Genomic DNA, 24021 nt, shown 5'->3' with positions numbered 1-24021 from the left:
CCTTCGCCTGCTCTGACTGCCCACCTACCACTGTTACTGTCAGTTGGATTCTCTAACGCTCACCCTCTCTGAACCTCCTCTACCCTGATGTGATCACCTCTTCCCTCACCCCCTGTACAGCCCTGTTCTTCTGCTCACAAATGTAGAAGGTGGTGGCCAAGGAAAGTTCAAGAAAGTCAAGGAAGCTGCAAACTCCCGTTGTCCCAGCGAAGTTATCAAGACACCCAACCTGTCTTGCTCTGTCACTCCGTGCTGTGTGACCTGGTACCCTCTCTCTGAGCCTTGGTTTTCTCTCCTGAGAAATGGGACAGACAACTTAAAGTGCCAACCTCTGAACTGTGTTGTAAGAACATGATGTAACATGTGTGAATATTTATGGTAACTGTCATATAAGTGTGAACTCAGTGTGTCTGTGAGTGCTGATTAAACATTACCAGTAGTTATAACCTGACCATGAACATGCATGTGTGACTCTGGAGTGGAGAAATTCACAGGAGCCTTCACTCCCACCTTCAGGACTGATGAGAAAATGGGATTTCTCCATTCCTCCCAAGCTCCCGGAAGTGCCTTTGAACCACTTCCTCCCTCCCACTGGGTCCCATTTCTGGGTCCAACCCAACACCAGTTCCTCCTATTCCAGTAGGAGCTTGGTTAGACTTGGATCACATGACACCTTCTCTACCTTCTTGGGGTCCTGGGAACTCAAGGAATCCCATCTGGCATCCAAACCTGCCCCAAACACCACAGTACTGAGCCTGCATTCTTTTTGTTTGTTTGGTTGATTGGTTTTTCAGGTAGGGTCTTACTCTAGCCCAGGCTGACCTGGAACTCACTATGTAGCCTCAGGGTGGCCTCAAAGTCATGGGGATTTTGAGATCTTTAGTGTGTGTGTGTGTATATGTGTGTGTGTGTGTGTGTAAACATATATATATATATATATTAAACATATATTTGAGACTGAGACAGAGAAAGTATAGGCACACCAGGGCTTCCTGCCATTGCAAACAAAATCCAGATGCATGTGCCACTTTGTTCTTCTGGCTTTCTATGGGTCCTAGGGAATCAAACCCAGGCCATCAGGCTTTATAAGCAAGTGCCTTTAACTGCTGAGCCATCTCACCAGCCCAGATTTTGAGATTTTTGAGGAGAGATTTGTTTTCCTCTCCCTAAACTGATCTCAGATAAATATTTCTATCCAAAGAGTGTTTGAGCATCTTGGCTTAGCCTAGACTTTGGAACTATAAGTTAAACTGAACAGGGCACAACAAATCATGGCAGAGGGACATTGAGTTTGAAAGGTGAAAACATGCCAACTGAGTATCTTTCTCCATGTTTTTCATTTTTTTCTGATAAACCCTTAAACATTTTTCAAAACCCAAGCATCAGTTTATTGAGTATCTGTTCTATACCAGCCTCAGTGCTGGAGGGTGGGACACAGAGGTGAACAGAGAAATCTCCCCATCCCTCACAGAGCCCACAGGTTGGTGCCTGAGGCCTGAGCATGGAGTCTGGCCTACAGCTCCCTTCCATTGGTTCTTCCCATCTCATCCCATCCCATCCCATGGGCACACCCAGGAAATATCAGTCCTGTGCATCAGCTGTTTGTCATCTAAGGATCAGGTGCAAAGTAGGTGGGAACTTGTACACTGGCCTCTGTTTAAAGGCAATTCACCCATATCCGATGACAGGCCATTGAAATGATGCCAGCCAAGCCCTACCCTCAATAAGTTGCTTGTCAGGTCTGGGGAATATGCAAGCCTCACATTCTTGCCATTCAAGCCTTCATGAGAAGATCGCCTCCTTCAGGAGGCCTTCCTGGATTATGCTAGCCAAAGAGTCCCCTGTTGGTCACCAATTTCACTGCTTTATGTATTTACATAGTAGACTTGATACAGCTGGAATTGTCTCTTTTAATTTTTATTTATCTTTTTTTTTTTTTTTTTTTTGAGGTAGGGTCTCACTCTAGCTCAAGCTGACCTGGAATTCACTATGTAGTCTCAGGCTGATCTCAAGTTCACAGCAATCCTCTTATCTCTGCCTCCCAAGTGCTGGGATTAAAGGTGTGTGCCACAATGCCAGGCTCTTTTATTTATCTATGCATTTATTTATTTTGATAATGATCTGTGCCCCTCTCCCCCATCTCTTACACACACAGAGTTCACAAGGGCAGAAAACAAATATGTGTTCACTGTGGTTTCTAAGCACTTGCTATAGTGCGGGGTACATAAGCCACTCAGTACATTGTAGACTAAATGTGCAACACAAAACAATGTTATACTAGAAAAGATGCACCATGGAACTTCTCACACAATGGGGAATTTGCATAAATGCATGGGATTTAAAATAACTGGTGGAATTCATCAGAGAAGAAAGAAGAAATGCTTTTTTTTTTTAGGTGCTTGCTGGGGATTGAACTTAGGGCCTTGTGTTATGTAGGCTCTTTACATTCCTAGCCCCCCCCCCAATGCATTCATATCACTTATATGTGATCTTGAACTCATTTACTGCATATTCTTTCAATCTACCCCTCTGCAAAACAGAGATGTCTGCTTGATTAAGTTCATGAGTGTTAACTGAGGTGTTCTATACAAGCGGCTTATTGAACTCGAGGCTAAGAGGAAACAGCTAATAAAAGCAATTGCTAAAATGTTCTTTAAAGTACTTAGTAGGTACTTTAGCCAGTAAAACATTTGTCACGCGAGGATGAGGTCCTCTCCCTGGAATCTGCCTAAATGCTGGGCATGGTGGTGGGTGACGGTCATCCCAACACTGGGGAGGTGGACACAGAAGGATCCCTGGGGCTTGCTGGCTAGCTAGTCTAGCCCAACCAGTGAGCTCCAGGCCAATGAGAGACCCTGCCTCAAAGGTGGACAATGTACCTGAGGACGACACCCAAAGTTGCCCTCTGGCCTCCACATGCATGTGCACCTGCCCACACATACACACGCACCCACCCAGATACAGACATGAATGTACATATGCATGTATACCCCATACACATGCACAAGCCAACAGAAAAATAAAGCACTTAGTGCGGTCCTTTTTCACACAGTGGGTGTCCAGTCCCTGCTCTGAAGGACTTCCATGTCTGAAGGGGAGTAATTGTGGCCCTAAGTGGTGTGTCCCCTGATGAAGACACTGCAGGGCTCTGCAGGAGATGATGGACAAATTTGCTATTGCTACTTAACTGTGCCACTGAGAAAGGGCCTGTGACGTGCTCTAGGTCGTGCACCTAAGTCAGTGCAAGCAAGACAACTGGACACAGACTGCTCAGTTCCAAAGCTCATGTTTTAGGGGGAACAGGCCAGCAGGCCTCAGGGAGTGGAGGCGAGCCCCTGAGCTCCTAGTCAATCTTTGCCTGGAGAACTCAGAGGAGTCTGTTGGAGGGACATTGAGGCTGGGTCATGAAAAATGAGCAAGTTCATCAGAAAAAAACAAAAAAGGATAGGAGAGAGACATTCAGTTATTCATTTAGCATCTCACAGGACTCCTGAGAGCCCTGCCCAGAATGAGGTGATTTTGGGGACAAAGAGATGAGTCACATCTGGGCTGGTTTTTTTTTGGGGGGGGGGCGGTGGGTTACCCACCTGGTGATAGGGAGAGTCAGGGAAGATGGGGGTGATCAGAGGGTCAATCAAGGGGGTATAGGGACATAGGTGAGAAAAATATAGCAAGTCTGAGTCCCTGGACAGAGGGAGGGAGGGAGAGAGAGAGAGAGAGAGAGACAGACAGACCCAAGCAGACTGCACACCTAGGTTCCTGGGTGTGCTGGGCTGTGAGAAGGGGACAGGTTAGGACAGGAGTAGGTTAATCCAGATGGGACCAGATTTCTGAACATTGTAGGAGACTCCTGTGTGCTTGAGAGAAGGAACCCAAGTCTCTAGGGCAGGGTGCATTCTGTGAGTTTATGGAGGGTGCGTTCTCTCATTCTGTCTTCCTCCCACCCTGTTCCTTTCCCCTTCCCTCCATTTCTCTCCCTCCTTCTTCCCTTAGGTCCTCCTCCCCCAGGCCTTCCTCTTCTTCCTTTCTTCCTTCTCTCACTTTGTTCTCTTGGCCTGCCTGGAGCCTGAGTCTCTCGACCACTTCCAGCCCGGTGCAGTTGTGCTTTTTGGTCAGCTCCGCTCCATCCCAGGGCCCAGCCCCTCTTCTTCCTCCAGGCTACAAGACGATTCTGGATCCAGATCTAGCCACCCAAGGTCATGGGGAGACAACTCCCCACTCCGAAGGCCCTGGAGGAGGCACCCACAGCTTGTCCTCACATCCAACACCCCTTCCCCTCAGCCCATTCTACAAAGCCTGAGTCCCTGTGGAGGGGATCCCCCACACCTCCCAACTTCCCCAGGACCCCAAGTACTGCGTCAGGGCTTCCCCCTCCCCCGGGGCATTTCCCAACCCCGATTAATCACAGGGGCGGCCCCGGGAGGAGGAAGGAGATGTCATGGCTTACCATAAAGAAGGCCAGGCTCCCAACTTCGGGGTGCAGGACCCAGGCGCCCGGAGGCCATGAAGCTGGGACTCACGTTGACACTGCTCTCTCTGCTGGCAGGTAAGCGAGCCAGCCTCTCCACCCTCGTCCCCCACTAGGCTTGGATCCTCTGTCCTCGGACATCTTCCCTGGGCCCTCCTCCAACCTGGCGATCTCTGACCCCAGTGCCCTCATCCCTCCCCAGGGCACGGCCTGGCCGACACCCGCGCTATCGGGGCCAAGGAATGTCCCCGCCACTCGCAGCCCTGGCAGGCTGGCCTTTTCTACCTCACCAGGCCCTTCTGCGGAGCGACCCTCATTAGTGACCGATGGCTGCTCACAGCTGCCCACTGTCTCAAGTCGTGAGTGTCCCCCGTCCAGCCAGGCTGAGTAGGGAGGGGGTGGGGACCAGGAACGGGGAAGGGCTGGGAGGTCTGGGTTAGAGCAAGGAAGCGAGCGCAGGCGAGCACACCAGGTTCCAGCTCAGGACTCCCTGAGCAGATGTCTATCTGCCTCTAAGATGCTTAAGATTTCTAGCTTAGGTTCTTAAACTCCTAGGCTCTGATCCTGAAAATTTCAGATTGTAGAATCCTAAAATCCTGCAGACTGACATTCTAGAATGTGGTCGTGGTAGCACTAGAGGATCATCCCCAGCTGCATAGTGAGTTTAAAGCCACCCTGGGCTACATGAGACTGTGTCCCAGAAAGAAAACAAAAATCAAAAGGTGATAGAAAAAAAGAAAGCAAAGGAAGAACAGAGAGAGAGAGGAAAGCAAGAAGGGAGGGAAGGAAAAGAGGGAAGGAGGAAAGAAGGGAAGGAAAGAAATTCTGGATCCTAGATTCAGAAACCATTAGAGTCTTACCCAGTGTCCTAGAATGCTGTGTTTCATAAAGTCTATAACCTTAAACCAGGAAAGTTCTAGAAGCCTAGATTGATAAACATATGAAATTTGGAAGGTTAAAAATCCTAGGATGCTGTCATTCCAGAATCTTAAAATTCATGCGGCTTTCTCTCAGAAATTTTTTTTACAATCAAACTATTTGAACCCTAGACACTTACATTTCTAAGATCATACATTTATAAAATGCTAAAGCCATGGTAGCTCACACCTATGATCTCAGCACTTGGAAGGAATCATTGTGAGTTCAAGTCCAGCCTGAGCTACATAGTGAGTTCCAGGTCAGTCTTGGCTGGAGTGAGACCCTGCCTCAAAAAAAGGAAAACTGGCTGGACATGGGCGAGCTCTTGGGAGACAGAGTCAGTGAGTTTGAGAGTTTGTGAGTTCGAGGCTACCCTGAGACTATATAGTGAATTCCAGGTAAGCCTGGACTAGAGTGAGACTCTACCTTGAAAAAAATTGTTTAAAAAAAGAAAAAGGTCAGAATGAGGAGGATCTAGTCTTATTGTCCCAGAATATTAAATTTCTAGATCTTTGTTAGGTTTAATACAGACAGTTTTTGTTTGTTTGTTTGTTTTTTTGTTTTTTCGAGGTAGGGTCTCACTTTGGTCCAGGCTGACCTGGAATTAACTATGTAGTCTCAGGGTGGCCTCGAACTCTCGATGATCCTCCCACCTCTGCCTCCCAAGTGCTGGGATTAAAGGCATGCGCCACCACGCCCGGCCAGACAGTTTTTAAAACTTGGGCTTGTATTGGGCATGGTGGCACACACCTTTAACCCCAGCACTTGGGAGGCAGAGGTAGGAGGATCACCATGAGATCAAGGCCACCCTGAGGCTACATAGTGAATTCCAGCTTAGCCTGGGCTAGAGTGAGACCCTACCTCGAAAAATTTTTTTAAAAAATTGGGCTTGTTTATTTCTTTTATGTTTGAGACAGGGTCTCGTGTAGACCAGGCTGGCCTGGAGTTGGCTATGCAGTCAAGGATGACTTTGATCGCCACCCTGTGTGCTGGGATTCCAGGTGTGTGTTACCACATCTGGTTAAAATCCTGGAGTTCTTGATCCAGGGAAATACAGAATGACAGAGGGTTGGGTCCATAAAATTCCAGAAGTTGAACACCCCAGAATCCTAGAAGCATGGGTAATGAAGTGTTCAAATCTTGGGATTCTAAATTCGTAGATTCTTGACATTCCAGTAGGGGCCCCCATCTCTGTGAGATCACAGGGTCCTTTCAGTATTGTGCCTGAATAAGGTCACCCAGGCTAGACCAGTGTTCTTCCCTCCAGGAATTTCCCATCATGCATTACTCAGCCATGAGTCTTCTGTTAACCAGGACCTCTACCACAGGCTAAGAGCACAATTTTGATTTAGCTCCAGAGATAAGAGAAGAACAGGAAAGGGCATGGAGATGAAGAAGATTCAGAAGCACAAGATGGGGTAGATGGGCTAGCTTCCCTGATGCAGAGCCAGGACCATGAGGGTGTCAGAGAGGGACAGAGATAGAAATATCATCTTGTTCTCTCCAAACCCCAACATCTGCCATTACCCTGTGTCAGAGGCAGGGGACAGTGTGTGGAGATCCTCACAGAGTCCCTAACTGTCCAGAACATGGACTCTGAGCAGATCAGATATGCTAGGGCTGCAGCAAGAGAGCCTAAGGTTAGACTTTGAGAAGATATGCTTAAATGAAGAATAACAGATGCCAGTGAAGGATAAGACAGATAGGAAAAGACCATGGAAGGCTCCAATTTGGAGATTTCTTTTCATAATCTATTCCCCTCCATACACACACCTCAGAACATACTTAGAACCATACCCGCAGAAGCCACTGAGTCTGTGGGCGTGGGGGGCGGGGTTGTTTTTGTGTGGTAGGTGGGGCCCCCATGTGTCCAGGTCACCACTGAGGCCCCAAGTGGGACAGGATTGGCTCACTAGACATAGCAGGTTACAGACTGGAAGCTTGGCGGGAATCAGAAAGCCAGCGTGAGGAGCAGAGGCCCAGGAAGGGTATGTGGCTGTAGAGGATTACCTGCTGACCTCTGAAGTCTGTCCCCACAGGCACCTGTGGGTCCGCCTTGGGGAGCACCACCTATGGCAGTGGGAGGGTCCAGAGAAGCTGTTTCTTGCTACAGACTTCTTCCCTCATCCTGGGTTCAACCAGGACCTCACAGCCAACGACCACAACGATGACATCATGCTGATCCGCCTACCTAGGAGGGTACCCCTGAGTGACGCTGTGCAGCCCCTCAACCTCAGCCACGACTGTGTGACTCCTGGCACTCAATGCCTCATCTCAGGCTGGGGGGCCGTGTCCAGCCCCAAGGGTACCACCTTGCCCTTTCTTTAAAGTTTTCCTGCTTGTATGTGTGATGGGTGGGAAGTGCGATGTGTGTGGGGTGATGTGTGTGTGGCACATGCATGGCTGTGTGCAGATGCCTGGGCCAGAGGAGGGTGTGGGGTGCCTTTCTCTATCACCTTTCTGCCTTATTACTCTGAAACAGAGTCTCTCGCTGAACTCAGAACTCACCTTTCTTGGTTAGACTGGTTGACCAGGGAATCCGAGGGATCCCGTGAGTGTGGGGAGTGCACGTGTTTGCACTTGTGTGGAGGCCAGAGGACAACCTCAGGTGTTAGACATCAAGAATATAGTTCACCTTTTTGTGTTTTTTGAGGTAGTGTCTTGCTCTAGTCCAGGCTAACCTAGAATTCACTATGGAGTCTCAGGATGGCCTTGAACAAACTCATGGTCATCTTCCTACCTCTGCCTCCGGAGTGCTGAAATTAAAGGTGTGTTCCACCACACCTAATTTAGTCCACTTTTGTTTGTTGGTTTTTCAAGATAGGGTTTCACTGTAACCTAGGCTGACCTGGAACTCACTGTGTAGTGCCAGGCTGGTCTTGAACCCACAGTCATCTTCTTAATCTGGGTGCTTGGATTAAAGGCATGCACCACCATGCCCAGTGAAACCTCGTTTTATGAGGTTTGGTTTTGTTTTCTTGAGGTAGGGTCTCACTCTAGCCCAGGCTGACCTGGAATTCATTCTGCAGTCCCAGGCTGGCCTCGAACTCACAGTGACCCTCAGCACATCAGCTTCATTGTTTATTTATTTATTTATGGCTTTTTTCAAGGTAGGGTCTTGCTCTAGCCCAGGTCGACCTAGAATTCACTATGTTGTCTTAGGGTGGCCTTGAACTCACGGTGATCCTCCCACCTCTACTTCCCAAGTGCTGGGATTAAAGACATGTGCCACCATGCCTGGCTTTATTTTTTTATTTTATTTTATTTTATTTTATTTTATTTTATTTTATTTTATTTTATTTTATTTTATTTTTGAGACAGGGTCTCTCACTGGCCTGGAGTTTACCAACTAGGCTAGACTGGCTGGTCTATAAGCCCCAGGGAACGACCTGTCTCTTCCTCCTCAGCTCTGGGATCATAGGAATGCCACCATGTCTGGCAATTTCATGTGGGTTATGGGGAGAGAGCTCAGGTCCTCATGTTTTCAAGGCCAAAACACCTTACCCTCTGAATCATGCCCCTAGCCTACAACCTTGACTTGATCCTCGCCAAAGCCTTGGGCCCAGGGTCTGATTCTCCTGTCTTCTTTATACCCTTCTCCACCCCCTCCTACTCGGGTTTTATCAGATCTAAAATGTTCTAATTTTTCTTTCTTTTTTTATTTTTTGGTTTTTCAAGGTAGGGTCTCATTCTAGCTCAGACTGACCTGGATGGCTCTGAACTCATGGCAATCCTCTTACCTCTGCCTCCTGAGTGCTGGGATTAAAGGAGTGTGCCACCAAACTCAGCTAATTTTTTCTTTCTTGTATGACAGGATATCACTGTAGCCCAGGCTAGCCTGGACTTCTCACTATCTGTGATCCTCCTGCCTTGGCCTCTCAAATGCTGGGATGACAGATGTGCACCACCATGCCTGGCTAAACGTCTGGTTTGTGGCTCCTATACCTAAGCCTGAGAAGCATTATGTAAAAAGCCAGTATTCTGTATTCACTTGGAAAAATCTCCAAGAATTGGCCACAGGGTGCCCACACTCCCAAAGTGGAGCACAATGGGTGGAGTCAATGGTAGAGGCTACCCCACGGGACTAGGTTCTGTTCATCTCACTGGCATAGTATCTTCCCCACCCTATTTACCCAGCAAGGGTCTCCCTGATATAACTGAGTTTGTACCATGTCAGTATAGATACAAACATGGGCTACTATATCTCTAACCACTTTTTATGTTGTTTTGCTTTTTGAGGTAGGGTATCACTCTAGCTCAGGCTGACCTGGAACACACTCTGTAGTACCAGGTTGGACTCAAACTCATAGTGATCCACTTTTATTTATTTTATTTTATGTTTATTTGAAAGAGAGAGAAGCCGGGCATGGTGGCGCACGCCTTTAATCCCAGCACTCGGGAGGCAAAAGTAGGAGGATCACCCTGAGTTCAAGACCGCCCTGAGAATACAGAGTGAATTCCAGGTCAGCCTGGGCTAGAGTGAGACCCTACCTCAATCCCCGCCCCCCGAAAAAAGAAAGAGAATGGATGCACCAGGGCCTCTATCCACTGCAAACATACATACAAACAAACAACAACAACAACAAAAAAAACCAAAAACCTCCAGATGCACATGTCACTATATGCATCTGGCTTATGTGGGTCCTGGGGAATCAAACCTAAGTCCTTAGGCTTCAGAAGCAAATGCCTTAACCATCTCTCCAGCCTGTCTTAATACACTTTTTTTTTTTTTTCGAGGTAGGGTCTCACTCTAGTCCAGGCTGACCTGGAATTCACTCTGTAGTTTTAGGGTGGCCTTGAACTCATGACAATTCTCCCACCTCTGCCTCTCGAGTGCTGGCATTAAAGACATGCATCGTCATGCCTGGTTCTCCTATCCACTTTTATGTGTATCCAATATCTGTGGATCTGTGAGGGACCATATTCTCCTGAACGGTACTGTTCCCCTCCTCTTGACATCTCTGGGTCCTTTTCTCTCTTCTCAGTACCCCCCCCCCACCCAGGAAATCACCATCTCCCCCTGTGGTCTCTATTTCTCCCTGGGCACGTTATACATACACCTCCTCCTGCTGCTCCCTCTACTTCCTGTCTCTCTTCCTCTCCTTCCTCTGGTCCTCCCTGTCCTAAGCCATCTCCTGGCCATGACTGCCCGCGTGTGTCTCCATCTATGAGTCTGAGGCTCTGTGCTGGCCGTGGGGAAGAAGGTTCTCCAAGGGAATGAGTGAGGGTTCTGGGGGCATCCTCCATCATCTGTCTCTTCCCCAACAGCACAGTACCCACTCACGCTACAGTGTGCCAACATCAGCATCCTGAGCAACAGTCTCTGCCACTGGGCGTACCCAGGCCACATCTCAGAGAAGATGCTCTGTGCTGGCCTGTGGGAAGGGGGCCGAGGCTCCTGTCAGGTGAGCACCCCTTCTGCCTGGTGGGGAAGTGGAGGCAGTTTGCTTGGTCTAAGTGGAGGTGGTGGCTGGAGCCCCAGACCGCTGGACCAAAGAAGGAGGTTCCTGGGGATCCAGACTGAGTCCTGGGGTGGGGAAGGGGGTAGAGGCCCCTGAGCTCTTGAGCCTGAGAGAAGACAGGCTTCAGATCATGCCTCCTAGGTGTTGGGGAGCAGGAGACAGAGGTTTTCTGTGGAGAAACTGCCCCCCACCTTGTTCTCATGACTAGACCCTGCTAATAACTTCTCTGCTTTTATCCGGTGCTCAGGGTGACTCTGGGGGACCGTTGGTGTGCAATGGGACCCTGGCAGGCGTGGTGTCTGGGGGATCCGAACCTTGCTCCAGGCCTCGACGCCCTGCTGTCTACACCAGCGTATGCCACTATGTGGACTGGGTGGAAAAAACCATGAAAGAAAACTGAGTCTTCACACCACAGACAGCCATGAGAAGACAGTGGCCCTTGGTACAGTCCAGGGTCTACTTCCAGGACCTCCAGCCACATCAAATTCTATATACCTCTCAGGCTCCGCCCTACACCCCACCCTTTGAGATTCTGCCTCCCAGAGTCCACTCTCAAGCCAAGGGGACCACAGAATGACCACGTCGTTTGGAACCTAGCAGGGACACGACTCCACTCCTCCGGGTCCTGACACTATGACATCATCGAAATAGACACCCGCGCACTCCGTGGGAGAGCCCAACCCTGAGGCGCTGTCCCAAGGAACACTTCCACTAACTAGCTCCCCCTCTCTGGAGTTTGCATGCTGGGGTCACATCTCGCCTCCTGTGATGTCAGGGCTGCAGTAGCTCCCAGGGCAACGTGGGCAGACTTCAGACTGTTGACTTCAGCTCCTCCCAGTCAAGCTCTGGGCATGTCCTGGGTTTGAATTCAGACCGGGTTACATGGAGAGAAGCTGAAGGAGGCATTGAACTATTCAGAGCCAATAAATGATTCACGATAAACCACCCCGGAGGGACAGTGACTTCCTCTTGCCTGTGCTATGGGATGAAGGGAGGGCAAAGGAAGGAGGGGACACCATCCCCAATCCTCACACTAGCCCGAAAACAGCTCTATTGCAGCGTGAGACACGGGGCTGCTCCGCCGCCCTCGGGGAAGGGGAAAGCAGGTCACAGCGCCGCCCAAACCTGACTTCCCGCATCCCTCAGACCTCGCTCAGGAGCGGGCAGGCTGACCCACCTTCCCAAGCCCCAACCAAGAAAACTGGCCTTTTTTTCCCCACGGCTTACTGATTGCATCTCCTGGGGGAAGGGATAAGGTTTCAAGGCCCCCTTTTGAAAAGGATTTAAGGATTTGTGAACGGTCTCACTCCCTTCCTCCCTCAGACCCAGTTAAGGTCCCAGCTCTCCTCCGTCACACCCAGGAGCCCAGACACCAGCCCTTCTCCCTCCTAACTAGGGTTCCAGACCTCAGACCTCCTCCCTCAAACCCAGGGTGCAGACCCCAGCCCAGAGGTCAGTTCAGTCCTCAGCCCCCCATCTCCCTCACAGGTAGGCGCCCAGATCGCAGACCTCTTCCCTCACACCCAGTGGTGCAGACCCCAACCCAGGGGTCCGTTCAGTCCTCAGCCCCCCATCTCCCTCACAGGTAGGCGCCCAGATCGCAGACCTCTTCCCTCAAGCCCAGAGGTGCAAACTCCAACCCAGGGGTCCGTTCAGTCCTCAGCCCCCCATCTCCCTCACAGGTAGGCGCCCAGATCGCATACCTCTTCCCTCAAGCCCAGAGGTGCAGACCCCAACCCAGGGGTCAGTTCAGCCCTCAGCCCTCCTCTCTCACAACTAGGGATCCAGATCAGACCGCCTCCCTCAGACCTGAGAGTCCAGATCCCAGTCCTCCTTCCTCAAATCCAGAGGTCCAGAGCCTGGCCTTCCTCCCTCCGACCCAACTCTCGGTTCCAGTCCTGAGGTCCACGCACTCCGCCTCCAGTCCTCAGCCCAGGAGCCCGAGGCTCTAAGCCCCTCCTCCAGACAGCCTCAGTCCAGCCCCCGAGGAGGCGGGGCCGAGGGCGGGGATTCCCACTTAAAAGGCTGAAGAATGAGGTACCGGCTGACAGAAGGAAAGCCCGGGGGCCTCTTCCACTGGCTTCGAGTCACCCTGCCCCCTGGATGCTGGAAGGTGAGCAGCAGAAAATACCTGGAAACAGACCTCAGGGGCAGGGACCTCCTCCTCCCAAGACCTCAAGACCCCAGACCCAGCCTCTTCTCCCTCCCCTTCTCCCTTGGAATGTAGTAATGTCCACCAGCAAGCTCTCCCCCACACTGCGAGTCCAGAACCTGCAGCCTGGTCCTCTGCTGCCCCGCGCCCACCTCCTCCTTCCTGCAAGGCGCAGAAGGGCTCCAGAACCTCTCCTCCCTCCCGGTCCCTAAATCCCCGCAGCAGGGTTGCAGACTCCTCCCTTAGACGTCCTCTCTAGCTCCACCCTCTCGCTCTCTCAGAGGCCACCATGGGACACCCCCCACCCGGCGCAGCCAGGACTTGGATCATTTTACTTTTGCTCTTGGGAGCATGGGCAGGTGAGGGGTACGGGGGACGCCGCTGTCGTAGGTGAGGGGAGGCCTGGTAGCCTGTGCAAGAGCCTACCAGCATGTGGGTGCTTGCGGTGACCATGGGGGGAGGGAATGTGGAACAAGCTTGTGACATGATGTAGGCTTTCCTGAATGTGGGTGGCGGCATCAGCGACACGTGGAGGATGGAGCACTGGGTTTGGCTGAAAGTGGCCTGGTGGAGGAGGCGATTTCCTGCGGCCTGCTAGACTAGGAGAGACACACGAACCTTACCCACAAACCTTAGTGTGGCAGTGTGTGAATGCCAGGGTCCTGGGCATGAATTCACATGAGATGGCACACAGAGAAACTGGCCTGTGTGTCCGTTTGAACCCACAGTGGCTTCCCTGGCCCTGGCCCTGGCTCTGCCCCCCGAGGCTGGCGACCCACCCCTCTCCCTCCTGCTGCAGGGCTCTCCAGAGCACAGGGGTCCAAAGTGCTGTCGGGTCAGGAGTGCTATCCCCACTCTCAGCCTTGGCAGACGGCCTTGTTCCAGGGTGAGCGACTGATCTGCGGGGGTGTCCTGGTGGGAGCCAAGTGGGTCCTCACAGCAGCCCACTGTAAAAAATCGTGAGTGGGGGGATGGGTGCAGGGGAGGTGGGGGCTTGAGGGAGCCCGGGTCCCCGCTCAGGAAGAGCAAGCTGGACTCCTGGCTCTGAAGAAGGAGGGCCTGGGTCTACATCCTGGGTCTGAGGGAGGAGGGCTGGGGTCTGGATCCCTGGGTCTGAGGGTGGAACGCTGGGGTCTGAACCCCTGAGTCTGAGGGAGGAAGGCTGGGGTCTGCACCCCTGGGTCTGAGGGTGGAGGTCCAAGACCGGGATTCCTGGTTTTGAGTAGGGAGGAGGAGACGGTGACCCAGAGTCGTGCGTAGGTTCAGAGCTGCCTCCTCATCCCACAGGAAGTACACTGTGCGCCTGGGAGATCACAGCCTAGAGAGTAAAGACGAGCCGGAGCAAGAGATCGCCGTGGCTCGGTCCATCCAGCACCCGTGCTACAACAGCAGCAATCCCGAGGACCATAATCACGACCTGATGCTCATCGAACTGCGTCACAGAGCATCCCTCGGGTCCAAAGTGAAGCCCATCAACTTAGCCCCCCAGTGTGCTTACGTTGGCCAGAAGTGCACCATATCAGGCTGGGGGACTGTCACCAGTCCCCGAGGTAATATCCTGGGCCCTTCTGGCAGGGTGAGGAGGGGCTGCTCAGCTCTGTGGATCCCAAATTATTTGTAGATCTGTCCCCCTCCCCTCCAACACCAGAAAATAAGGAGGAAAGTGATTGCGACATTGAGAATTCACTAAGGACCCATCTTGGAAACCTTGAAACCTAGACTACAGTAACAGGAGGTTTTAATCAATGTTGGAAAAACAAATTGTTTGCTCATCATTGACAGCTTTCATTGTGTAGGGTTTCCATAAGCTTCCTGTCGGACTTGGGCCCAAGCAAAGAAGTTCCAACCTGGTACAGTCCCCCTGCCTTGAAGGCTTAGGGTCCAAACCTTTACAGGTCCAGGACTCGCTGACCCAGGTCCCTAACTTCCTTCTCCAGAGGTCAAAGACCACCCCTGTGGGACTTGAGCATCTGGGCAGCCCCTGGGCTCTCTTCACAGTGGGGATAAGTGAGGTTCAGCTCAGAGAAACAATGGGGCCCTCCAGGGATGGCCACATCAACAGTCAGGTCCCCACATGTCTGACTCCTACGGGGAATGAGACAGTGTGTGACTGTGGAACTACATCTGACTGTGAAAGGGGTTCATCTGCCAAGCCACAGCCCTTCCCCTTTTGCCCAGAGGAGAGCCCTCTCCACCCCTGAGCCTCGCTTTCCTCATTTACATCTTGGGAATCATCCAGTGGGTTGGTGAGCTCCATGAGGGCTCATACTCTTCTTATTCTGTTTCTGAGCTTGTGCAAGTGTGTGGGGATGCACGTGTGTGTGCACGTGCACAGGTGTGTGCATGCATGTGGAGGCCAGAGTACAACTTGCAGGTGTCTTCTCAGGAATGCCATTCACCTCTTTTTGAGACAGGGTCCCTCTCTCTCTCTCTCTCTCTCTCTCTCTCGCTCTCTCTCTCTCTCTTTTGGTGGGGGTGAGGGATGACCTGGAACTCTGAAATCCCAAACTGGCTTTCAATTTATAGCAATCCTCCTACTTCTGCCTCCTGAGGGCTGGGATTAAAGGCATGTGCCACCACATCTAGTTTATAGAGGCAGTGTCTTTCATATATATGTGTGTGTGTGTGTGTGTGTGTGTGTGTGTGTGTGTGTATAATTTGTATTTATTTATTTGAGAAAGAGAGAATAAGAATGGGCACTCCAGGGCTCTAGCCACTGCAAACAAACTCCAGTTCCTCAGCACCATAATCACTAAGCAATTTGTCCAGCCCCCCCACCCTTTTTTTTTTTCAAGATAGGGTATCATTATCATTCTAGTTAGGACTGACCTGGAATTCACTATATAGTCTCAGAGTGGCCTTGAACTCATAGCAATCCTCTTACCCCTGCCATCTGAGTGAGGGCTGGGATTAAAGGCATGCACCATCATGCCTGGATGAATCAGGGTCTCTTATTGGCCTGATTAGGGCTTTAGTATCAGGGATCCATCTCCGTCTCTTTAGTGCTGGGAATACAAGTGCATGTGAACATATGGGGCAATAAAGTATGGGTTCACGGGGTTGACCTCAAGTTCGCGTGCTTGAAAAGCAAGCACTTTAACAACTAAGCTACATAGTAAATGCTCAATAAATATTTTGAATATTGATTTATTTGAGAGAGAGAGAAAGAGAAGGGAGGAGAGAGATAAAAGGGCACATAGGGAGGGAGAGAGAGAGAATGGGCATGCCAGGGCCTCTAGCCACTGCAAACAAACTCCAGACTCATGCACTACCTTGTACATCTGGCTTTATGTGGGTACCGGAGGAATTGAACCTGGGTCCTTTGGCTTTGCAATCAAGCACCTTAACTACTAAGCCATCTCTTCAACCCTCCTCAGTAAATTTTTACTGAAGAGATGAATGAATGACAAAATTGATGAAAGAAGCCCTCCTTCAAAGAGTTACAAAATGGATCACATGAGATATGGGCATATGGCGTCTAGATTTTTCCCCTAGAGCCTGTTCCTCAAAAAAAAAAAAAACAAAAACAAAGATTAAATTCAATTTCAGTCATCAATTTTGATAGTACTGAGGAGCTTGGATATGCTAAACAGGTGGTCTACCCCTGAGCCATGACCCCAGCCCCTCACTGTGGATTGTAGGTGGGAGCTGTACCTCTGGGCCACACCCCCAGCCCTCACTGTGGATTCCAGGTGAACACTGTACCTCTGAGCTCTGTTCTTCCAACCTTGCAGTCATTTACACTTATTGCAGATCTAACATGTCACAGGTCTGTGGTGGGCACTAGGAAATAGCCCTCAGCAAACTGTCCAAAGTCTCCTATCCTTATGGAGTTCATCTTAGGTGGGAGGAATAGACAATGAACAAATACATATAGAATGATATACTAGGTAGCATGAAGTGCGATAATAGAAAATTGTGGAGGGTAAAAGAACAGGGATATGAGCCTGATGGCAGAGACCTATCATACCAGTGACTCGGGATACTGAGGCAGAAGGATTTGGAGTTAAAGGCCAACCTGGGTGAAACACAAAACACACCTGTAATCGCAAGCACTTGGAAGGTAGGAGCAGGAGGGTAAGGTGTGCAAGGTCAGCCTCGGCTACATAGAAAGTTTGAGGCCAGCCTGGGCTACAAAAATAGGTCTGGAGGGCTGGAGAGATGGCTTGACAGTTAAGCGCTTGCCTGTGAAGCCTAAGGATCCAGGTGTGAGGCTCAATTCCCCAGGACCCATGTTAGCCAGATGCACAAGGGGGCGCATGCGTCTGGAGTTCGTTTGCAGTGGCTGGAAGCCCTGGCATGCCCATTCTCTCTCTCTCTCTCTCTCTCTCTGTCTGCCTCTCTTGCTCTCTCTCTCTCTCTCTGTCTGTTGCTCTCAAATAAATAAAAAAAATTTAAAAATAGGTCTGGAGAGATGGCTCAGCTGTTAAGGTGCTTGCCTGCAAAACCTACCCAAGTTTGATTCCCCAGCACCGGCATAAAGCCAGATGCACAAAATAGCACATACAACTGGAGTCCATTTGCAGTTCCCTCATGTGCCCATTCTCCTCTATCTGTCTCTCTTCTAGCTTTCTGCTTGCAATAAGAAAGGAAGAAAGAAAGGAAGAAAGAAAGAAAGAAAGAAAGAAAGAAAGAAAGAAAGAAAGAAAGAAAGAAAGAGGGGAGGGAGGGAGGAAGGGAGGGAGGGAGGGAGGGAGACAGCAGACTGGGCATGGTGGCACACACCTTTAATCCCAGCACCCAGGAATGCAATCCTGCACTCAGGAGACAGAAGTAGGAGGATCTCTATGAGTTCGAGGCTACCCTGAGACTACATAGTGAAATCTACATCAGCCTGGACAAGAGTGAGACCCTACCTCAAGAAAACAAAACAAAACCTCATAAAACAAGTTTTCACTGGGCACGGTGGCACATGCCTGTAATCCCAGGACCCAGATTAGGAGGATCACTGTGAGTTCTAGGTCAGCCTGGAATACATTGAAACTCTACCTTGAAAAACCAAACAACAAACAATAACAACAAAAAAAAAAAAAGGTGGACTAAGGCAGGTGTGGTGGTACATACCTTTACTCCCAGCACTCAGGAGTCTGAGACCACCCTGAGACTACATAGTGAATTCCAGGTCAGCCTGGGCTAGAGTGAGACCCTACCTCAAAAAAAAAAAAAAAAAAAAAAAGACTGATATACGTGTGTGTGTGTGTGTGTGTGTGTGTGTGTGTGTGTGTGTGTTGGCAAAAATTCAGGGAAACAGTTGCTGACTCTTCCCACCTCTTCCCTCAGAGAACTTTCCTGACACTCTTAACTGTGCAACAGTAGAAATCTTTTCTCAGAAGAAGTGTAAAAAAGCTTACCCAGGGAAGATCACAGAGGGCATGGTGTGTGCGGGCAATAGCAACGGGGCTGACACGTGCCAGGTGAGCGACTTCTGACATCCCCTCTTCCTTCATGTTCATGCCCCTCATATCTTTCAGGGAGAAAGACAGAAAGAGAGAGAGAGGGAGAGAGAGAGAGAGAGCGCTGAAGGGGTTAGTGCCCAGAGAAGCTGTCTCCACCCTTGTAGAGTTCAGAGAAAGCCATCCACTCTTAGAGGGTCACATAGCAAGCACGTCCCTCAGTAAGCTTCCATCATCTCCCCTCGGGATTTGTCATAGAGTACCCTCTTTCCTATTGGCTACAACATCATCTGGTGCCCGTGAGGCTCCTTCTGGCTTTGCAAGCACTGCCCCCATCATTATCATCTCTGAAGGTGAAGCTTCTTCCTTCATTGGCGAAGTGTGCAGTTCTTGCATCATGGACACTCCATTCTCCCCTATAGGAAATAGTTTCTGAGCCGGGCGTGGTGGCGCATGCCTTTAATCCCAGCACTCGGGAGGCAGAGGTAGGAGGATTGCCATGAGTTCAAGGCCACCCTGAGATGACAGAGTTAATTCCAGGTCAGCCTGGACCAGAGTGAGACCCTACCTTGAAAAACCAAAAAAAAAAAAAAAAGGAAATAGTTTCTTGTACAAACATTCCTGCTATTGTCCCTTGGAGATCATCTGTGGCCATGGGTAGTTGGGTCTTCCTGTCTGTCCCCACAAGGACCCTACTTCTTTCTCCTATGTTTCCTAACTGGAATCTTCATCTAAGTCCCCACCCTCAAAGCCACACTGTCTTTGGATTGGACCCTGGACACTTTGATCTCTTTCTCCATTAGTCATAACTTTGGCCATTGCCCTTAGATATCCTCTCAGTTGACTCCGTACATTGGAAACCCCTCCCTTTCCCTTCCAATTGACCCCAGGGAGCAATCCTGTTATCCTAATTGAGTAGAATGAACCAAACATGCTAAGGAAATGCTTCTAGGGACTGGGGGTTTAGTTCAGTTGGTGAAGTGCTTGCCTAGCATGTTTGTAATTCCAGCACTTGGGAAGTGGAGACAGGAGAATTAGAAGTTCAAGGTCATCCTCATATATCAGAGAGAGAGAGAGAGAGAAAAAGAACATGGTGCAGAAGGAAAAGAAACATGGGCAGGGTGGGGGTGTGCTGGAGAGAGAGCTCAGTAGTTAAAACAATTTCCTGCAAAGCCTAGTGATTCTGGTTTGATTCACCAGTACCCACATAAAGGCAGATGTACAAAGAGGCACACGCATCTGGAGTTCATTTGCAGTGGCTGAAGTCCTGGTATACCCATTCTCTCAGCTGTCTGTCTCTCTTCTCTCAGTCTCTTTCTTCTTGCAAATATATATATATATATATTTTTTTTTTTAAAGAAAAGAAACATGGAAATTCTCAGGAAGTACCTCTCTGTTTCCTCACAGGGCGACTCTGGAGGTCCTCTGGTGTGTGATGAAGTGCTCCAAGGCATCACGTCCTGGGGTTCAGACCCCTGTGGACGGCCCGACAGACCTGGTGTCTACACCAACCTCTGCCGCTACACTGAGTGGGTGGAGAAGACCATGGGCAACCGGGACTGATCCTGAGTCAATAAACAGCAACTTAGGCAGCTCTGTGACTACGTTTTGGCTCTGGAGAGAGAGAGATGAAGGGAAGGAGCCACACTGGATTGGCAGGCTTGGTGGGAGACAGGAAGAACTACGACCCAGTGACTCCTGTAACAATCACACTATCTGAAGTTGCCAGGGTTGTGGCCTGTGTCTGTCAACCCAAAACGTGGGAGGTGGAGGCAACAAGTCAGTTCAAGATCATCCTTGGCTACATAGCAAGTTCGAGCCCAGTCTACTCTACATGAGACTTGGCTCTCAATAAAAAGAACAGGGCTGGGGAGATGGCTCAGTGGGGAAGGTATCTGCTTTATCAGCATGAGTACCTGAGTTCACGTCCCCAGGACCCGTGTAAAAGGATGCATTACAGCTTGAGTATCTGTAATCCCAGCACACTACAGCCTGGAGGAGGCAGAGAAGGTGGGGGGGGGGAATCCTTGGAAGCTGTGGGTCATCTGCCCTGGCACTCAGAGCAGTGGGTGAGAGCCCTTGCCTCGAATAAGGTGGAGGGCAAAGACAAACCCCTGAAGTTGTCCACTGACTTCCACACATGTGCCACATACAGATGCGCCTGTGCCTGCACTTACACACGTGAATACGTGAATACACACACACACTCACAAAAAAAGGAAGAAAGAAAAAGAAAAGCAATTGGATGAGTGGGAGGATTATTTCAGAGAAGCAAATATTTATCAGGATTTTCAAATATCCGGGAATCTAGTACCCAAAATTCTGGGGTTTTTTTCTCTTCTTTCTTTCTTCCTTCCTTCCTTCCTTCCTTCCTTCCTTCCTTCCTTCCTTCCTTCCTTCCTTCCTTCCTTCCTTCCTCCCTCCCTCCCTCCCTCCCTCCCTCCCTCCCTCTCTCTCTCTCTCTCTTTCTTTCTTTCTTTCTTTCTTGTTTGTTGCTGTTGTTGAGACAGGGTAGGCTAGCCTCAAACTCTAGATCCCCCTGCCTCAGCCTCCCCACAGCTGGCACTCCAGCCAGGCTTCCTGCATGGACAATGACACGAACTAAAAGGCAGTCTTTTACTTATATTTTTCTGACATGGAAAGTGCTACAAAATTTAAAAATCTCCATTTTTAAAGAATATATATATATATTTTTTCAAGCAGAGAAAGATAGAGAGAAGAGAGTCAGAATGGGCACAGCAGAGTTTCCACCTGTTGCAAACAAACTCCAGATGCATGTACCACTTTGTACATCTGGCTTTACGTGGGTACTGGGGAATCAAACCCAGGTCTTTAGGCTTTGCAGGCAAATGCCTTAACCACTGAACAATCTCTCCATCCCCACCCCCTGCCAATTTTGTTTTTTTGCTTTGTTTTTCAAGATAGGATCTCATTCTAGCCCAGACTGACCTGGAATTCACTATGTAGTGTCAGGCTGGCCTCAAACTCACAGCAATCCTCCTACCTCTGCCTTCCAAGTGCTGGAATTAAAGGCATGCACCACCACTCCCGGCTCTCCATTTTTTTTTTTTTTTACATTGATAGTTGTGTAAAGAGAAGAAATACATGAAAACCTTAAATATTAACATGTAAACACCTATAAAACTACCCATAAGGTCTGAAAATCCAGTGACAGCTGACTGGAAATTGTACCTTATATGTAGACATTGTAAAGATAAAGTCAATCTCAGTAGTTTTTTTCAGAATATATTATTTTGTTGTTTCTTTATTGACTACTATGCACTACTGGGATCAATTTAGGGTCTTCTACCTGCAAGACAGGACCTCTACCACAGAACCACACCTCAGGTTCCTCACTGTGGATTCTAAGTGGGCCCTCTATCATTGAGCTACACCTTGGCCCCTAGCCTCTTATTTTTCTACTCATTTTTATTTATTTACTTATTTTTGGTTTTTCAAGGCAGGGTCTCACTCTAGCTCAGTCTAACCTGGAGTCTCAGGGTGGCCTTGAACTCAGCGATCCTCCTACCTCTGCCTCCCAAGGGCTGGGATTAAAGGCATGCACCACCACACCCAGCTTTATTTATTTTTGTTTTTGGGTTTTTTTTAGGTAAGGTCTCCCTTTAGCCCAGACTGACCTGTAACTCACTCTGTAGTCCCAGGCTCAACTCGAAATCACAGCAATTCTCCTACCTCTGCCTCCGAGTTCTGGGATTAAAGGCATGCACTACCTCACCCGGCTTCTTATATATTCTTTTAAATATTTTATTCTTATTTATTTGAGAGGGAGGGAGAGAGAAAGAATGGGAGCACCAGGGCCTCCAGTAGCTGTAAGTGAACTCCAGATGCATGCACCACCATGTGCATCTGGCTTATGTGGGTCCTAGAGAATCAAGTCTGGTTCCTTTGGTTTTGCAGGCAAGCACCTTAACCACCAAGTCATCTCTCCAGCTCGGGCTTCTTATTTTTAAATGTTATTTTTAAATTTTAATTTAGGGCTGGAGAGATGGCTTCGCAGTCAAGGAACTTGCCTGAGAAGCCTGAAGATCCAGGTTCAGTTCTCCAGGTCTCATGTAAACTAGATGTACAAGGCAGCACATGCATTTGGAGTTCATTTGCAGTGGCTGGAGGCCCTGGCATGCCTATTATCTCACTCTCTCTCCTTCTCTCTGTGTCTAAAATAAAAATAAAAAATAAAAAACCCAGGATCTCAGTAAGTTACTCAGGCCACCCATGAGTCTTTGATTCTTTCCCTCAGCCTCTCCAGTATCTAGTATTACAGGCCTGCACCACGATGATTGCCTGTAATCTTATTTTATTTTATTAACTTTTAAACTTTTTTAAATTTGTTTTTGTTTTTGTTTTTCAAGGTGGGATTACACTCTAGCCCAGGCTGACCTGGAGCTCATTATGTAGTCTCAGGGTGACCTTGAACTCATGGCTATCCTCCTACCTCTGCCTCCTAGGTGCTGGGAATAAAGGCATGCGCCACCACGCCTGGCTTTTAAAACTTTTAAATATCTTTTTAATTTTTTGTTTATTTATTTGCATCCAGAGAGAGAATGAGAATTGGCATGCTAGGGTCTAGTACCACTACAATAGAACTTCAGACTTGCCGCTTTGTGCAACTGGCTTTACGTGGGCTGGGGAATTGTACCTAGGCTGGCAGGCTTTGAAAGTAAGTGCTTTTAACCACTGAGCCAGCTCTTCAGCCCCAGCTTTCTTTATATTTTTAAAATATTTTTATTTATTTATTTGCGAAGAGAGAGGGAGAGAGTGTATGGGTGTGCCTGGGCCTTTTGCTTCTGCAAAAGAGCTCCAGATGCATGTGCCATTTTGTGCATCTAACTTTACATGGGTACTGGAGAATTGAACCATAGCCAACAAGCTTTGTAAGCAAGCGCCTGTAACTGCTGAGCCATCTCTCCAGCCCTACTTTAGTTTTTATTATTCATTGATGTGTGTGTGTGTGTGTGTGTGTGTGTGTGTGTGTGTGGTATGCACGTATGTATGTGCGGGCAGGTGCACATAGGAGACTATAGGTGGAAGTCGGGCATATTCCTCAATACCTTTTACACCTTCTTTTGTGGGGCAAACACACATCGCACCTGATACTTATGGATCCATCTAGATTAGCTAGCTGCCCTTCCACACTGCTCTTACAGACGCACACTGCCTGTGGATGCTGCAGATCTGAGCTCGGGTCCTCACGCTTTCATGGCAAGCTCTTTGCATAGCTTCCCAGACCCTATTTGGTTTAGAAGACAGGGTCTCATGTAGCCCACGATGACCTCAAACTCCCTATGTAGTCAAGCCTCTTGAACTCTTGGTCTTTCTACCTACACATCCCAAATGCTGGCATTACCAGTATGCGCCACCTTGCCTGACTCTATATTTGTAGTAGTTACTTTTCTTGTTGCTGTGATAAGATATCTGATAAGAAGGAAGTTAAGAAAGGAGGGGTTTACTGGGTGTGGTGGCGCACACCTTTAATCCCAGCACTTGGGAGACAGAGGTAGGAGGATCCCAGGGAGTTCAATGCCACCCTGAGACTAAATAGTGCATTCCAGGTCAGCCGGGACTACAGTGAGACCCTAGGTCAAAACAGAAAGAAAGAAGGGAAGAAAG

The 24021-nt window shown here is 49.2% G+C and overlaps 2 protein-coding genes across 3 annotated transcripts; both read left to right on the top strand.

Moving 5' to 3' along the window:
* The first annotated feature begins 4503 nt into the window (after window positions 1-4503).
* On the top strand, window positions 4504-11248 carry Klk9 (kallikrein related peptidase 9). The gene is made up of 5 exons (XM_004672570.2): window positions 4504-4546; window positions 4671-4827; window positions 7426-7691; window positions 10655-10791; window positions 11096-11248. The coding sequence occupies exons 1-5, from the start codon at window positions 4504-4506 to the stop codon at window positions 11246-11248; spliced, it is 756 nt and encodes a 251-aa protein (XP_004672627.2).
* A 1609-nt stretch (window positions 11249-12857) lies between these two features.
* On the top strand, window positions 12858-19985 carry Klk8 (kallikrein related peptidase 8). 2 transcript variants are annotated; one of them, XM_045134113.1, is made up of 6 exons: window positions 12858-12961; window positions 13282-13359; window positions 13800-13959; window positions 14288-14550; window positions 18281-18414; window positions 19801-19985. In XM_045134113.1, the coding sequence occupies exons 1-6, from the start codon at window positions 12952-12954 to the stop codon at window positions 19954-19956; spliced, it is 801 nt and encodes a 266-aa protein (XP_044990048.1). In that variant the 5' UTR covers window positions 12858-12951; the 3' UTR covers window positions 19957-19985. The 2 variants fall into 2 exon arrangements, with proteins under 2 accessions (XP_044990048.1, XP_044990049.1); XM_045134114.1 differs by lacking the exons at window positions 13282-13359; window positions 13800-13959 and having other exon boundaries at window positions 12875-12961.
* Window positions 19986-24021: the final 4036 nt, after the last annotated feature.

Source organism: Jaculus jaculus, chromosome 14 (genome assembly GCF_020740685.1).
Source record: "Jaculus jaculus isolate mJacJac1 chromosome 14, mJacJac1.mat.Y.cur, whole genome shotgun sequence".
In the NCBI taxonomy this organism is placed as follows: domain Eukaryota; kingdom Metazoa; phylum Chordata; class Mammalia; order Rodentia; family Dipodidae; genus Jaculus; species Jaculus jaculus.
The sequence above is the reverse complement of the archived record's forward strand: the minus strand, read 5'-3'. Positions and strand labels throughout refer to the sequence as shown.

Coding starts and splice junctions, on each gene's coding strand:
- Klk8 (XM_045134113.1), top strand. Junction 13,360..13,799: donor GCTCTTGGGAGCATGGGCAG/GTGAGGGGTACG, acceptor CTCCTGCTGCAG/GGCTCTCCAGAGCACAGGGG. Junction 13,960..14,287: donor GCAGCCCACTGTAAAAAATC/GTGAGTGGGGGG, acceptor CTCATCCCACAG/GAAGTACACTGTGCGCCTGG.
- Klk9 (XM_004672570.2), top strand. CDS start 4,504: ATGAAGCTGGGACTCACGTTGACACTGCTCTCTCTGCTGGCAG. Junction 4,828..7,425: donor GCTGCCCACTGTCTCAAGTC/GTGAGTGTCCCC, acceptor CTGTCCCCACAG/GCACCTGTGGGTCCGCCTTG. Junction 10,792..11,095: donor GGGGCCGAGGCTCCTGTCAG/GTGAGCACCCCT, acceptor TCCGGTGCTCAG/GGTGACTCTGGGGGACCGTT.